Here is a 16,148-nt window from a genome sequence, read left to right as displayed (position 1 = left end):
TGTGAAGCTCAGACCCACACACTAAAGCAGCACAGAATGTGAAAATATAAAAGCTGAAACCTGAGGCATCACTATCTCCCATAGTGTGATACATGAAGGGTTTCCTCACACCAACACCTGTTAACCCCAACACCATGACATGGAGGTTTACTGATGGTCAGGAAGATTCATTGTTTCTCACAGTGGCACCAAATGGATCTGCTGAAATCCTGTGATTAAAAAAGGGAATGGTGGGCATCAAATCGGCTTTCTCTCTTTCAGCTCTACAACATCCTGTTGTTGCATCTGTAAACCTAACTCACAGATGGACCAGCCTCTCCACACAGAGCTGATTTGCTAAACTAGAGTTGTTTCTTCTTGACTCTCAAGGGTCTGATGGGATCAGACACCCAGGGGAGGGTGACAGCAGGTGTAGAAAAGCATTTCTGGGCATGCAGACAGGACACCTGTGTTTTCTATCCCCCTTCTCTCACCAGGACATCATACTCAGAGGTGGAGGTCCGAGACTACCTGTGGCAGATCCTCAGTGCCACCGAGTACCTCCATGCACACAACATCCTGCACCTGGACCTCAGGTCTGAGAACATGATCATCACCGAGCCCAACCTACTGAAACTCCTGGATTTTGGCAATGCACAGTTCTACACACCAGACAAATTTATTACCATGGACAAATGCTCTGACTATGTGGAGACCATGGGTGAGTAGAGCTCAGTCACAGCGACCTGGGGCTTTTCTGCAATCTCTGATAAACAGAAAGACACAAACATTGGTCAAGACAGCAGGTGGTCCCAGCAAGAAAAGCCTTCCAGGTGCTGCTCTCCAGTGCCAGTGTGAGTCTGTGGGAGCAGTGAGTGGTGACAGCTGTCCCACTGCAGACCACAGGGGACAGAGCTCACAGCGATGCCCCCCTGGCTGGCATCCATGAGTCCATTTATCCAGGGATAAAGCATTGCTGCCAGCTGCCCAGAGGTTCTTACGGTTTCACTGTAATCAGCATCCCTGTGGAAGCTCCTCAACCAGCTCTCTGTCCTGGGAGCTGCCTCTCCTTCCCTCTTGGGAAGGCAGCAAAGCATGAAAGTATCCAGTGCTTTTGTGCTGCTCTCAGTGTGTTGGAGAGGAGCTTGCCTCACACAAGTTTACTTTTCCAGCTCCAGAACTGCTGACAGAGCAAGGAGCCCTTCCCCAGACTGATATTTGGTCTGTTGGAATCACAGCCTTCATCATGTGAGTCAGCTGATTGCTCCCTGTGCTGTTACTGGCTTTAAAATCACAGTTTCAGATTTTAAATTCCAGCCTCCATCATATGAGTCAGTTGATTGTACCCTACCCTGTGAGTGGCTTTAAAATCACAGTTTCAGAGAGTTAATCTCAGCTGTGCCCCTCCTTTGGCAATGCCATGGAAAGCTGGGGAATGGAGGGGATGGATGGGCAACCTGTGCCAGGGCCTCAATGCCCTCACAGGGAAGAATTTCTTCCCAATATATAATATAAATTTCTTCTCTTTTAATTTAAAACTGTTCATCCTTGTCCTGCCACTACAAGCCCTTTTCCAAAGTCCATCTTGAAAGCTCTCTTGGAGCCCCTTTAGGCACTGGAATGGCCTCTAAGGTCTCTCTGAAGCCTTCTCCAGGATGAACAATCCCAATTCTCTCAGTTTTTCCCCAAAGGAGAGGTGCCCCATCCCTCTGCTAACTTTGGTGGCCTCCTCTGGACTCGCTCCAACAGCTCCCCATCCTCCTCATGCTGGGAGCCCCAGAGCTGGAGGCAGCTTCATGTTTTCAATTCTCTCCTCCTGGGGCAGGTTGAGTGCCAACTACCCCATCAGCTCGGACGTGCCCTGTGAGTTCCTGAGAACAGCCAGGAAGGGGAAGCTGAAGCTGGCGCGGTGCTACGCGGGGCTCTCCGGGGGAGCAGTGTCCTTCCTCCAGAGCACTCTGTGTGCAAACCCGTGGTAAGAGGCTGCTGCCCTCCCTGCAGCACAGCTGGGGTGCATCATGGGTGTTGCCCCTTCTCTCCATTTGCAAGGAGCCTCCTGTCATGGACATATTTTCTGAAAAATCCTTTGCTAGGATTTTTTTTATCCAGAGAGTCTGAGACAGCTGGACTGTGATTGGCCATTAATTAAAAATAACCACATGAGACCAATCAAAGATGCACGTGTTGCGTTCCATAGCAGCAGATAATCATTGTTTACATTTCATTTCTGAGGCCTCTCAGCTTCTCAGGAGAAAAACCCTGTCAAAAGATTTTTTCATCAAATCTGTCTGTGACAGCCTCCCCCTGCAGCACAGACCCCTGACTGACCCCTCACCTCTGTCTGTCCTAGGGGAAGGCCCTCAGCCTCCGAGTGCCTCCAGAGCCCCTGGCTCCAGGAGACAGGTCTGGATAACAGGCAGCAGGCACTGGTCACCTTCCCCACCACCAAACTGAGGAATTTCCTCATGGAACGGGAAAAGAAGAGAGGCCTGCTGTGCTCCAAGTACGGCCTCATGATTGCACAGTGATGCGGATGTGGTGACAGACGGGAATCTCCTCCCTGTGCCCTCCTGCACCGGGTGTTTGGTACCAACCCTCCTGCCAAGCTGCTCTCTGCCCCACCCCACTGTGTTTTGTCCGTGTGTCCTTCCTGCCACGGGCTGTTTCTGGGTATGTGAGACTCGTGGGGGGAACTGGGACACTGTTCAGTGAAGGCAGCAAACCCAACAGTGACCTTGTAACATGCAGATTTTGTACCACTAAGAGACTTTGCCACTTTGAAGCTGAGCTGCTCTTCCCTGGGGAGCAGGGACACATCTACCTAGAGATGTGGCAGCAATGTCCCTGGCAAAGGCTGAGTGTTTTAATTCTTTTTAAAAATCCTGAAATGTCACGTTCCTCTTTGACCTTCAAACCCTGCTTTCCTCTGCAAAGGATGGTGTTGGCTGTGTCATTGCTTTGTACTCATAACTTCAGTGTTCCTTTGAGTTTCTCTGCAGTGATTGATGTATCTCTCAATTTCCCGTATGAGCAACAGTAAGAGGAGGCTTCCTCAGAGCTGTGTCTGGCTGGGTTTAGAGGAAGGTGAACAAGAAAACAGTTCCTAGTACATTACAGTTCAATACTAAAAGTGAGGCTGTTTATCCAGGGATGCTCTTTCCCAGCAAGTTTAACCCATATTGTTCCAAACCTGAAAGATGGAACATCATGACTCCTTCCCTTGCTGAGCATGCAGAGCAGGAACTGTGACTGAGAGCAGAGGAGCTTTCCCTGTGCTGTGGAGAGCAGGCACCAACTCTGTAGACTGTAAAATGTGAATGCTGAAGTGTGCTAGAGGAGAGAAACCCAAGGGCTTAGGGCCAGACTCCGTGCTCAGCTCTCTGGGACAGGAGAGTTACACAAGACAGACACTGCAATGAGAGCTGCCCCCCAGGAAACCTTTCAGGACTCTGGATCCTGTCCAATTTAACTTCTCTCACAAATCCAGTCAGGTTTTCGTTGGCACAGGCTGGTTCTTTGCTCTTGCTGGTGCACTTTGGGATGGAAAGGTCAGTGCCAGGGAAAAGCCTATCTAAACATAAAAAACATAATTATAGATTAACTTATTTGGAGCTTTCATGCTCTTCCATATATGACTTTTCTCTTTTGCTTCTCACAATTGCATGCATTTGAGCATGTCTGAGCTCTTTTATAGACTCAACACCGTTTGGTTAAATAAACCATTCTGACGAGCAAATAAAGCCAGATTTTTCTGCTGAATCATTGTTATTACTTTTACATCCCTTCCCTAATCCCAATCCACATTTGTGCAGCACACATCCCTCACCCCTCCACTCTGACCTGGGCTCTTTGTGATAACCTCTATACACTGTCTATTAGCTGGGAACTACTTCCATGCAGGACATCCACATGAAAAATCCTTTTCCTAGAGCTTTGGAACGAGGACATCACCTGGTCAGGATGTGATGATGGCTCTGAGCTGCCCAGCTACCCCAAAGCATTCCTGGGCATGGTTTGGAGCTTGCATGGACCAGAATGTGAGAAGGGCTTCAGATGGATAACAAAAAAACTAGGTGAGAGCTATAGCTGGAGCATGGAAGGAGTGAAAAGGTGATGGAATTGCTAATGGAAATATCAGCAGTTGCAGTCAAGCCTTACAGGAATTTTTTTTTTTTTGTCCCTTGGTCCTGCCCCAACTGCTTGATAGTTTCTGCCTGAATTTCCACCACCACTATGAGGACAGAGCTAATGACCAGTGTGGCAGGCTGGGATAGTTTGCCCTTAACATGCAGTTACAACATCATCCTGCCCTTTGCAGGACAAAGCAGAATCTGGATCTGATGTTTGGACACGTGAAAATGCTTGAGTTTCATTCCTCAACCACAAATAATCCCCAAAGTTCAAGGTTAGTGTCAGCATTAAAATCAATCCACTGTTCTCCACACAGGAAAGGCTTGGGTTTAACTTCCGTAAGCAAGTGGTGAGAGTCCTAATTGTTGAAGGGTGAGCAAGCAAAGCAGAGCTTGTAGAGCAAAGTTTTATCCTGCACTGATTCAGCAGATAAAAAATATGTTTGAGGGCTATAAAATCACAGTGGCTGTAGCCCATAAGGGATTGAGGTTGTTCTCTTTGGAAGCCTCATCAGACACAAGAAGGGAACCATAAACAAGAGAAAATTTCCCCAAGGAAATTCTTACATCTCTGGAGAGGATATTTGCTGCTCTCTGACCTTTCAGGGGTTCACCACAAGCTGATGCCATCCTGCCAATGATACTTCATGCGGAAAATAAATTTTCAGGTATAGGGTGTGACCAGACAAGTCTAGGGACCAGTCAGTCACCTATTTGCACCCAACCAGCTCTTTTCATCCCCTTACATCTCAATTTTCCTCCCTGAAACACCCAAATCCCTCTTTTATCCCCCTTTGGTTCCTCTCCCAAACACATTATTATTTAAAGTCCTGTGCAGTCCCAAAATGCTCTTCCCCTACACAGCACAGGCACCTCCCCTGCCTTGACACAACCCCCCTTATCCCAGGTGGTGATCCAGAGAGCTGTTCCTGATGACACAGCTCCATGCTGGGACCGTGGGGCTGATGCTCTGCGGGTGTAGCCCCGGGAGGAACCTGGGCAAAAACCTTATTCCTTGGAAGCCCTGAATTTGAGTTCCCACCTGCCAATCTGACCCTGTGCTCCTCCTGGCTTTCAATGGGCTGATGGCCCCCAGGATGGGGCTGGGAGCAGCCTGGCAGGGCACCTTTTGTCTCTCTGTGCAGATTACCCTCTATCCCATAACCAACACAACGCACACAGCAGCACACGAGGAGGAGGTAACAACAAAAGCCATGATAAACATTGAGCAAACAAGATCATATCAGTGTTGGCACTGCACGGATCTGACAACCATGAGATCAGACAGTTTGTCCCACAGGTGACACCAGAACAAACACCACCCCAGGACTCCCCGGGTTAGAAGCGTGGCCGGTGTCTGAAGCGAACGTCGCGGACAGGCTGCATGGTGCCGAATCCCCAGCGGCTGATGTCTATGCCTGGGACCTCCTCCTCCTCATCAACCAGCTCCAGGTCAAAGTGACTCAGCATCAAGAACACAAACAGTTTCATTTCAGCAGTAGCAAAGAAGCGCCCGGGACAGGTGGAAACTCCTGCCCCCCAAGGCATGCTGACAAATTTCAGCTTCTTCCCGTTTCTGTAGAAATCTTTCCTGGTGCCGTCTGGGTTTACAAAACGGTCGTACTTAAATTTGTGAGGCTCCTCGTGGATTTCTGGGTTCATCTGCACGGAGATGTGTGGGAACAGAGCCACCTTGTCCCCCCTGCGGAGGGTGAACTCTGTCCCACTGCTTGTCCTCAGGGAGGTGTCCTCGAGGACAGCTCTGACCAGTATTGGGGCTGCCACCAGCCTCAGGGTCTCCTCCAGAGCACTGTCCAGCAGAGGAGTCTGGTTCAGCATGTCCCTAGTGACAGTAACTGGGGGGCTCCCTGCCTTTACTTCCTGCCCGCTCTCCTTCAAGACTTTATCCACCTCATCTCTCACAGCCTTCAGAGCCTCTGGGTGCTTCAGCAGATACAGGAGGAGCCAGAAGGCAGTCGGGCCCGTGTTGCCTTGGGATGCCCAGAGGAGCATGAACATGAAACGCTCCCGCATGTACTCGGGGACACCGTTTTCTGCCAGAAGTTTGTCTTGATCACTTATCCAGCCACTGATATTGTCCTTCTGCCAGACTTTCTTCACAGACAGCACGTTCCAGAAGTGTCTCTTCAGCCGCTCAGCCTCTCTTTTGTCCTTGGGAGACAGCAGAGCAAAGGCCAGGCAAGGGAAGAGGCGGTCGTACTTACGAAACTCCTGGAAGAGCTGGTTGGAGTGGAGGCGATCCTGCTCTTCAGCTTCTTCCTGGCTCCCTGCCCCTTGGGGTGGCTCAGTGCCATACAGAGCCAGATACCCAGCTCTGAAGACGATGTTGTAGCAGTAGTGGAAGAGGTTTTCCTCCTGCCACACTCTCTTCTCTCCTGAGCTCAGGTTGAAAAGCAGCAGCTTCCGAAAGCTCTCCATGGTGGCTTGTGTGAGGACAGTGAGGCCATCTCCCATCAGGTGCTTTGTGCTTGATGTATGAACTATGTTGTGAGTGGCTTCGATGGGCTTGTAGCCAAAAACCTGCACGACCAGCTGAGTTGCATTAGTCCTAAAGTCCAGTTTAGATCGTGATTCCTTCACAATGCTGCCAAAGGAGAAAGGATCCATCACAAAGGTGAAGTAATAGCCACCGATCAGCACCGTGAAAACATCCCCGTGTTTGCTCTGCATCCTCTTGAGAAACTCTGAGCTGTCCTTTCTGAATTCCAGCAGATGGCCCAGCCAGGGAATGGTACCTTTGTCCAGGGGTGGCTCACTGGGTCTCTGTCTCCGAAACACGCCCAGGACATAGAGCCCACCAAGCAGTGATGACACCAAGGTGCAGAGGAGAACCACCCAGAGCACCATGAGAGCTCTGTGCCTGTCCAGGAGCGGGGACTAGAGGCAGGCTGGGGCAGGAATGTGTATTTTATCCCCACCCAGCAGCTGACAGGCAGATGAAGAGCTGACAGCCTTTGTCCTCATTGGCTGTGAGTGTTTGCCTTGCCCCTGTGGAGTGTTCTTCAGGGTGAACTCATTCCTGGATGAACAGAGATTTTTAAGGTGGAAGGTATGTTGGAATCCTGTTGGGAGTATCCATGCTGTATTAGGGGGATGGGTTTTGGCATGAGGCAAATTTCCTTCTCTAGGCTGCATGGAGCCCAGATTTTATAAGGAAAATGTTCAGAGAATCCCACTCTGTGATTTTTGCCTTTAAGACCAGGCTATGGACACCCACTGAAAAAATGAAACCAAGAGTGGATGTTGGAAATGCTACTGGAAATGAGCACAGGAAGGGGGTCACAGCTGAGCTGATTTGGTCTCAAAAGCCAAGAGAAGGAAAAGTCTCTGGCATTTTGGGTTCTTCACAGCACGTTGTCCCAGGAGCGCTTTGCCAATGAGCAGTGCAAGTGCTACTGCTCTGTCTGAGTGCAGAGCAAAGCAGCTGGGCTGCCCCACAAGTGAGGAGAGCTTGAGCCACTGCATTTGCTTGGCACCAGAGGAGTCCAGAGTGTCCAGATGCTCCATCCAGCCCCTGGCTGGGGAGCAGTGCCCATAGGGACCACAGCACTTCTGCTTTACCCACTTTCCCTTCTGCTTCTCAAACTCCCCTGTTACCTCTCTCCAGATGGGGGCTGGGGACAATGTCAGGGACTCCTTGTCCCCTGGCACTGCTCTTCCAGGTGGTGCCACCCTGATCTACCCAGACTGTCACCACAGCCTGTCCCAGCCACTGGTGCTTGGACCTCTTCTCATGCAGGATGGAGAGTGACATTAACTCCTCTCTATTCCTCACCTTTGCTCTTCCCTAGAGTATCCCATCAGAAGTTTTTCACAGTCCCAAGAGCCTTCCTCTGTCTGGGATCACAATCTTCATCTTTTTATCTTCCCAGCTGCTGTCCCTTTCCACGTTCCCTCCAGTGACCTGACCCGAGGAGTGAAGGCCACATCATAGCATCAGCTAAATATTTATTCTGGCTTTGTTTTTTTAAGGAAAGCTCCCAACCTTACCATTTTGGAAAAACACTGTAGCAATGTTGGGAAGAAAAATAACAGCAGTGATCAACTCAAAGCCCTTCTCAGTCCTGTAACCTTAAGTAGTAATAAAATAAATGTGATGAGTACTTTCTCTTAATAATTTTGTTTGCACAACTCTAGGCAACTTTCAGACTTAATAGGTTTTCAGGATGGAAAGGGACCATTTAAGGTTCAGGAGCATTTGGGGTAAATAATGCTTAAAAATAAAAGTCAGCAAACTCAGAACCTTGAACTTCAAAGCTGCACTGGGTAATAATTATTGACCATCAGCTCTCTGTGCTCTTCTGTTCAGGCCAGGCTCTCACTCTGTTGTGTTTCAAAGCCAATATTTATGTTACTGGTGGTACTCAAGGATCTTTTTTATCTTGTCAGACTGGATCTTGGAAGGCAAATACCTCCACCACTGTTCTGCTGAGCCCCCTTTTTATCTCTTTCTCACTGAGTGTTACTGGTCTGGACTTTGTTCTGCTCAAACTGTCTCAAATCAGCTGATGATAAAACTGATCTCTAACCAAGGCTCTGCCCCTTGGAGAGCCACAGTTCCCTACCCAGCAGGTCCGTGTGGCACAGCTCATTGTTACAGAGAACAACTCAGCTTAAAGGTGTCCAGTCCTTCCTGTTTATCTCCTGATAGAAAACAAGATTATCCTGGTTAAATCATCTGGCAGATGGTAAGAGTCAGGAGGAGCAAAGCCATGCCTTGGCAGTCTTTCTGGCCTGATGGATGAGCAGGGAATTCCATCCATGTAAAGCCCATGCCAGGGAGGAGGAGAATCTCTCCTCAAGTTTTAGTTTGCATTTTTTAAGGCACAACATTGAGAAATCTGATCCTTTATTTGGTATTGCCTCACATACTCCAGATGGGAACTGGGTTTCTTCCACGAGTGTTAATCAGGACAACTATTTCATAATAATTCCACTTGCAACAGAAACAGATCCCACATGTACTTTTCCAATCCCAGTATGGAAAGTCCTCATCTCAAGGCTGTTGCTAGGATGAGCTATCTGGTTACATAGTGGTGTGGGCTCACACCAACTCCATCATGGGCAGGACAGAGGGCTCACACATAACGTAAATAATGTAATTAATGTAAATATTTATGAGGCATTTGTGATGCTCAACATTTCTATCTCAGCTGCGTATCTGCTACAAGACAGGCTCGTCTGGGAGTCCTGAATGGAAAAGAAAGCACCTCTCCTGAAAATGGCCTGAGGGATCTTCCACAAATATGCCCTGAACCGTTTCTTCACAAAAGCATAGAGCAATGGGTTGAGACAGCAGTGGACAAAGGACAAGCTCTCCGTGATCTGCAGGGCATAGTCCAGTTTCCTACTGCTTTCACAGCTCCTGATCACACCGACATCTTGCAGGGAGTGGAGGATGAGCACAACGTTGTAAGGACACCACAGCACAAAGAAGACTCCCACCAGAGTAAGGACTAAGCAGAGAGCTCTCCTGGAGCCAGGTATCTGGGAGGTGTTGAGCACGCAGGCAATGCGGGAGTAGCAGAACGTCATGAAGAGGAAGGGGAAAAGGAATCCCAGGGTGTTTTGAATCACCCGAAAGACAACTTTCCAAAGTAAGTGTTGCTGGCCATAATCCTGGGTGCACATAGTGGTTTGGTTGTGAATTTGCCTTGTGCTGGTGAAGAGGCCATCAGGAATGGAGAGAGCTATGGAAAGGATCCACATCACCAGCAAGACACAGATGGAATTCCTCCACACCGTAGAGCTGTGAGGAGACCAAGCATGAACTATCTGCAGGTACATGTCCAGGCTCATGCAGCTCACAAAGAAAATGCCACTGTAGAAGTTCAGAGTGTACATGGCATTCAAGAATGGGCACAAGATGTCCCAGGTGACCCACTGAGAAATGTACAGAGCCCAGAAAGGAAGGGTCAGTAGCAGGAAGAAGTCTGAAACCACCAGGTTCAGCAGATACAGCTCAGTCATCTTCTTTTTCTTCTTGATGTACATGAGGAGGACAGTAAACAGGAGAGCATTCCCAGCCATTCCAACCAGGAAGATCACGGTGTAAAATGATGGCAAGAACACCCTGCTGAAGGACAGCACCTCCTCTTTGGTGCAGAGGCCATAGAGCCCATAATCCTCCTCATCCAGGTACTCATACGGGTATTCACTCAAATTGGCAGCATCCAGCCATGTGTCTGTGGGTGTTGCTGTCACTCCTGCGGTTGTGTTTGACCAGTGGCTGCCTAGGAGCAAGGAAAAGGATCAAAGTGTTGTTCCAATTCACATAGGAAGCAAACAGCATATCACAGAGGGCTTTTCTTTAGCTCATAGAATCACAGAATGGTTTGGGCTGGAAGGGACCTTCAAGACCATCTCATTCCAACCCCAATCATGGCAGGGACACTTTCCACTATCTCAGGTTGCTCCAAGCCCTGTCCAACCTGGCCTTGGACACTTCCAGGGATCCAGAAGCAGCAACAGCTTCCCTGGACAACCTGTGCCAGGGCCTCACAGCAAAGAACTTCCTCCTAATATCTGGTCCAAACCCATGTTCTTTCAGTTGGAAGCCATTCCCCCTTGTCCTGTCACTCCATGCTCCTGTAAAAAGCCCCTCTTCATCTTTCTTGTAGGCTCCATGCAGGTTCTGGAATTTCATGGGTTTAAATTTCTGCCACTGTCTGGTGAGTATTTTGTGTCCTGAACAACTTGGCCTTTGCCTAAGTATGGGGATAGCTGTCTAAATGTACATACTAAAAAAAAAAAAAAACCAAAAAAAAACAACCAAACCAAAACCCAAAATTAATTCTGCTTTTCTTACTCAGACACATAAAAATGAATGAGCATGGTTTCCTCTAACATAAGTCACTACTTCCTCCTGGCACCACCACAAGCTTTTTGTGAAGTTTCTGCTCTAAATGACAGGAAATCCACCACCACAGCTCACTGTGAGCTGCTTATATTCACCTGGGTCACTACTGAGAAAGCAACATCTCAACTCTTGGTAAAGAAGAACCTGCCACCAGCACCTTTATGTCAGTGGGGCTGTTCCCAGAGGGGAAATGCTGAACACCTCCCTGCTCCTGGAGGACAAAGACCCCTCTCCATGCCAACTCTAGGACAACAAGACATGGATTCTGGTAAAAGGCATTAGTAAGTGGAAAATACAGAATTCAGAGGATCCCAGAGTGGTTTGGGTTGGAAGGCACCTTGAAGAACATCTTGTTCCAACCCTCCTGCCCTGGGCAGGGACACCTTCCATTATCCCAGGCTGCTCAAAGACCCATCCAAGGTAAGGGCATGTAGGCACCAGAATCCAATCCTGAATTATGGTGAGAGGGAGAGATTCAGCTGGAAGAACATTGCTGGAATCACTTCTGCATGAGACAACCCCTGTGGTGGTCACTCCCTGGAACTGTGGGCGTCACTGTTTATATGGCTGCAGCCCAGATTTCACGAAATGGTGAGTAATTTGGAGCCTCCTAATTTTGGGATCTGATTTTCAAGAAAAAAAGCTGCCACTGAGGAGCCCATTTCACACAGCAGGAGATGGGATTTGCCTGGTGCTGTTGGCACTTTGAAGGTTAATGAATAGTTTAATAATCGAGGTTAATCTTTTGGCAGCAAAACAAAAAACAATTTTGCAAAATATTGCGCAAACACCCCTCTACCCCTAAAGCAGACATTTTTTCAGCCATGGCCAAAGCTACCCATCTTTTTCCTGGGGCTCATTTTCCAGCAATCCCAAACAGGCCTGGCTGTGTAGCTCCAGTCTCTCCTCGAGGATCTGTTTGTCCCTGCAGAGATCTGCAGGGTTTAGGGATGGCTCCCTCCCCACAAACACCCAGGGAAAGGGGTGCCCCTCCACCCCACAGGCTCAGAGTGGGTGTGCAGCCGTAAGGGGTGAAGCTCTGGACGTACCTGCTGCGGTCCCATGACTGAAATTCCTGAAATACCCATTCCAGGCAGTTCCAGGCAGCTGAAAATAAAAGAAAAATGGGTTTGAGCTGGATTGAAATGTTTTTGTGCCGTCTCACAGTTCTTTGGCAAGTACTTTGGCAAGTACTGCAGAGCACTTCAGACAGAGCAGTCGGAGAGCAGGGATCTGCTATGGGAAAGTGCCACAAAAAGACTTGTCTGGGAATGAGCTTTTAAAAATTTCTTTTCTGTGTCATATTTTGGAGGAAATTCACCCTCAGCTGTGACTGCAGGCCTTCGAGAGGAAACCAAAGCTGCACACCCTGCTGATCACAGCAACACCCGAGACTCATAAACACCTTCCCCCTCACACCCCCTCTGCCCACACCAGGACAAACCATTCCTAAATTTGCATTTGGGGTCTCTTCCAGCCCACTGAGATGCCTTTTCTCCCTCTGCCAGATCCTTCTCCCTCCACATCAGCCCGGCACTGGTGTCCACATCCCCAACCCGTACCTCAGAGTGGAAGGGAGGGCTGAGCTCAGAAATTAATCCCAGCCCCAAGCTGGCTACCCCTCCAAAACACAAGAGAGCCTTGCCAGGTTTCTTGTGTGGCCTTGCCTACAAGCAAGAAGCAGAAAAGGCACTTACAGGAGCTTCTTCTCCTCCTTCCATCCTGCCAGAAGCTTGAACCAGGCTTTTAGGAACTTCTTTCGTTTGTGCAAGAGGACAGTCAGGAAATGTGAGCTCAGCATAACCTCCCTGGTTTTGTTATGTTTTCCTGCTTTTTATCATTCCCTGGCAGCTCTGGAAAAATAATCTCCACCCTGTGTTTGAGCACAACATCTAGAACAGCTGCTGGGGCTGAGCCCCTGCTGTAAAAACATCCTTGTGATTTCCAGGAAATCTGATGCTGCAGGATCCTCACCCCTCATCCCCCAGACCAGAAATGGCCTCTGCCAAAGGCATTCCTGATGAAGTGGTTTATTGGAGGAGTTTTTGGGCATTAGCATGGGTGAGGTGTCACACTCCTGCTCGTTTCCTCATCTCACCAACAAACAGGGCCCTGGGAACACCTTGGCTGTGCCAAGGCTTCCCCTGTGTCAATCCCAGTGCATTTTATTCACCCCAAACCAGCCTGGTAAAAACAGGAGAGCAGAGGAGCAGATGGCCACAGCTCCACATCCACAGAGATTCTCAGAGGATTCACAGAGAGAAATTTGTGTTACTTTTACCCACTTCCACGTCCGCCACCATCAGCTGCTGCAGCACTTAAAATATATCCTGTAATAAATATATATTACTATGTGTGCAACACACACATTAGCAGAGAGCAAGAAGCCACTCATAGAGCTGAGACACTGGACACAGACACAAGGAAGCTGCAGGTGACAGAGGTTTCATTAGGCCAGCAATTAAAATGAAATAAGTTTTTGTTTTTAATTGAGTTTCTGCCCTGAAGCAGAGAATTAAATATGCCTCTGAGAGTCACTGGAGAAAGTGGCCTTTACTGTAATTTATTACAAGATATTAACTCAATTTCAGGGCTGGTAATTGCATCGATTTTTTGTTTCCTTTCAGACTGCAGGGCCCTAATGGCTTTGGCAATTAAAGTAACGAGATTAGGGGTAATGGGCAGCACATTTAGAGAGATGCAGGCTTGTCTGAGCCACTTTATTTTGTGCTGCCCAAAATGCCACATGTCGGTGGCAGAGTGACCCTGCAGGAGCAGCAGCTCTGCCTTCCCCCAGCTCGGAGATGGGGAGGTACAAACAGCACACAGGAGCACTGGGCTTAGGCACAAAAGGATTTATCTTTGCTGTTTTTCTCTGACAAGCTCTTCTCAGATTGAGGAGAAGGTTTTAGGCATCTTTGGGATCCCAGTGGACTCTTCTTACTCTCCCAGAATACAGTTTAAGTCAGGAGCAGTTTCTTGGCTGTCTTTGGGCATCAAAATCCTGGCACGGAGTGGGGGTAAAATGAGGTCTGCTTGAAAGCTGAAATATGGGAAAACATAGTCAATGACATAATTCAGCAGCAAGAAAATCAGGCTGAGGGAAAGCCAGAGAGGCTGTGGCTGTGCCATTCCTGGAAGTGTTCCAAGTTGGATGGGGCTTGGAGCAACCTGATCTGGAAGGTGTCCCAGCCCATGGTAGGGGGTGGAACGGGGTGAACTTTAAGGTCCCTTCCAACCCAAACCATTCCATGATTCTGACATCAGGTGGGAGCTCTTCAGCAAAGGACTAAGAGCCCAAATTTCACAGAATCTCAGAAGTGTTTATTGCTGGTTGGGGGTTTATGTACAAATCACAAACAAGATGGGACTGCTGGGAACGTGCCTTGAGCTGTTTTATTTTCCAGCATCAGTCTTATTACATGGTCATGACAATGGAAAGATGCCAGCAGCTCACATCCCAGGCAGCAGACCAAGAACTTAATGTTATAACTTACTTTAGAAGTTTTTTTACTAATCACACAAAATAAAATCACATTGACAGTAGTTCTATCTAACTACTATAAGCACATGTACCTTCAGTTAAACAATGCTTGCTTATTTTGAATACAATACTTCCTTGTAAGCTTTGAGATACAATGCACAGAGCTCCAGTATAAAGCTTAGAACTTCTTAATATCTCTAGATACACTGTTAGAGTTGATACTATATATCTCTAGATATACAATAATATCACTAGATATACTTTTTTGTAGCTGAGGGAGTTATTTTAGATGTGCTAATACACAGACTATTGTTCTATTTGTCTTTATTTTCTACATCTTATATAATTTTTCTGCTGACAAATCTTATGGCTACAGCTTAGCTCTAATCACAGTTCCGCTGTCTCTGTGGCCTGCCTTTTGCAGCTTTCCCAAAACCCTCTGACTTTAAGGATTCCCACAGTGTTTAGGTTAGAAGGGACCTTAAAGACCATCTCATCTAATAGGGAAGATGTGAGCTGATGTCTTTACAAACAATTCCACGGGTGAGGGGATGGCTGCTAGTGGCTTTGAGAAGTCTCTACAACTTCAGCCGCAGGTTTGTTCCAGAGCCCGGGCAGTTTGACTCCTGAAACAGCCAAATGGGGCCGCACAACCCCGAGTTTCTGAACTTTGCGATACATAACCTGTTCAAGGGGGGACATGTGGCAGGCGGTTCGGGAAGGCTGCACCTTGCTGGTACCTCAGCCAGAGGGGAAAGGCAGAGGGCACCGAGCGGAGGAGTTTGGGATGAAAGGAGGCTGTGCCCTCCGGAACCTGGAGAGAGAGAAAACCCCGCGGGGATGTGCCCCAGGGCCTCTCTCCCTTTACTGAATGGAGCTGCAGGATCCTCTGCCTCCTCCATGGACACTGCCTTTTCCCAGAGGGATTTTCTGTACAATCCCATCCCCTGCCATGGCACGGACACCTTCCACTGTCCAAGGGTGCTCCAAGCCCCAGCCAGCCTGGTCTTGGACACTTCCAGGGATCCAGGGGCAGCCACAGCTGCTCTGGGCACCTGTGCCAGGGCCTCACCAACTCCCAGGGAACAATTTCTTCCCAATATTTAATCTAAAGCTCTCCCCTTTTTTTTTAAAACTGCTCGCCCTTGTCCTATCACTCCGTGGTGTTACCAACAGTCCCTCTCCATCTGACTCCACGTCACAGTGTGACAACACGGGAAGTGTTTGAAGCGAAAAGGAGACAAGCTGCAGAACCACCGGGGCGTTTTTCCGCCCTGCAAACGATGCCGGAGCCGCTGTTTTGGGGGCTAACCCAGACCCGGAGCCCCCGCCCGGCCCTCGGTACCGCGCAGGCCGGGGCTGAGGCCGGGGCTGAGGCCGGGGCTGAGGCCGGGGCTGAGGCCGGGGCTGAGGCCGGGGCTGAGGCCGGGGCTGAGGCCGGGCTGGGCCCCGCAGCGCCCCCTGCCGGCCGCCCCGCGCCACCACCTCCCCGCCGCAATGCGGAGCGCCGCGCGCTGACGTCACCGCCCGCCCCGCCCCCGCGCCCGTATAAGGAAGCGGTGGTCGCGGCCACGCTCCGGATTGGCTGTCGGCGGGCGCGCGGGCGCGGGGCACGCTGGGAGTTGTGGTCCCGGCGGAGGGGCGGGGCGGAAGCCGCCAATAAGAGGTAGGGGCG

General features: G+C 49.3%; 3 protein-coding genes across 19 annotated transcripts in view; 1 reads left to right on the top strand and 2 right to left on the bottom strand.

Annotated features, from left to right (window-relative positions):
* Nucleotides 1-3,718, top strand: part of OBSCN (obscurin, cytoskeletal calmodulin and titin-interacting RhoGEF) — a 186,307-nt gene extending 182,589 nt beyond the window's left edge. For all 17 annotated transcript variants that reach the window (XM_084214522.1, XM_084214521.1, XM_084214515.1 and 14 more), the window contains 4 exons: nucleotides 477-700; nucleotides 1,152-1,227; nucleotides 1,805-1,954; nucleotides 2,330-3,718. In XM_084214522.1, the coding sequence (XP_084070648.1) occupies nucleotides 477-700; nucleotides 1,152-1,227; nucleotides 1,805-1,954; nucleotides 2,330-2,507 (628 nt within the window). In that variant the 3' untranslated portion in view covers nucleotides 2,508-3,718. The remainder of the gene's footprint in view (nucleotides 1-476; nucleotides 701-1,151; nucleotides 1,228-1,804; nucleotides 1,955-2,329) is intronic.
* Nucleotides 3,719-5,406: 1,688 nt separating this feature from the next.
* Nucleotides 5,407-6,992, bottom strand: CYP8B1 (cytochrome P450 family 8 subfamily B member 1). The gene has a single exon (XM_084214209.1). It carries the CDS (start codon nucleotides 6,975-6,977, stop codon nucleotides 5,448-5,450), a length of 1,530 nt encoding a protein of 509 aa, XP_084070335.1. The 5' UTR covers nucleotides 6,978-6,992; the 3' UTR covers nucleotides 5,407-5,447.
* Nucleotides 6,993-9,245: 2,253 nt separating this feature from the next.
* Nucleotides 9,246-12,830, bottom strand: ACKR2 (atypical chemokine receptor 2; the record flags this gene model as incomplete). Its single annotated transcript, XM_084214324.1, is given in 4 exon segments — nucleotides 9,246-10,363; nucleotides 12,039-12,096; nucleotides 12,687-12,806; nucleotides 12,810-12,830. Coding segments are annotated over 4 exon segments (1,317 nt in total).
* Between the last annotated feature and the right edge of the window lie 3,318 nt (nucleotides 12,831-16,148).

Source organism: Fringilla coelebs (assembly GCF_963513975.1).
Source record: "Fringilla coelebs genome assembly, chromosome: 1".
In the NCBI taxonomy this organism is placed as follows: Eukaryota; Metazoa; Chordata; class Aves; order Passeriformes; family Fringillidae; genus Fringilla; species Fringilla coelebs.
This window is presented reverse-complemented; position numbering and strand designations above follow the sequence as displayed.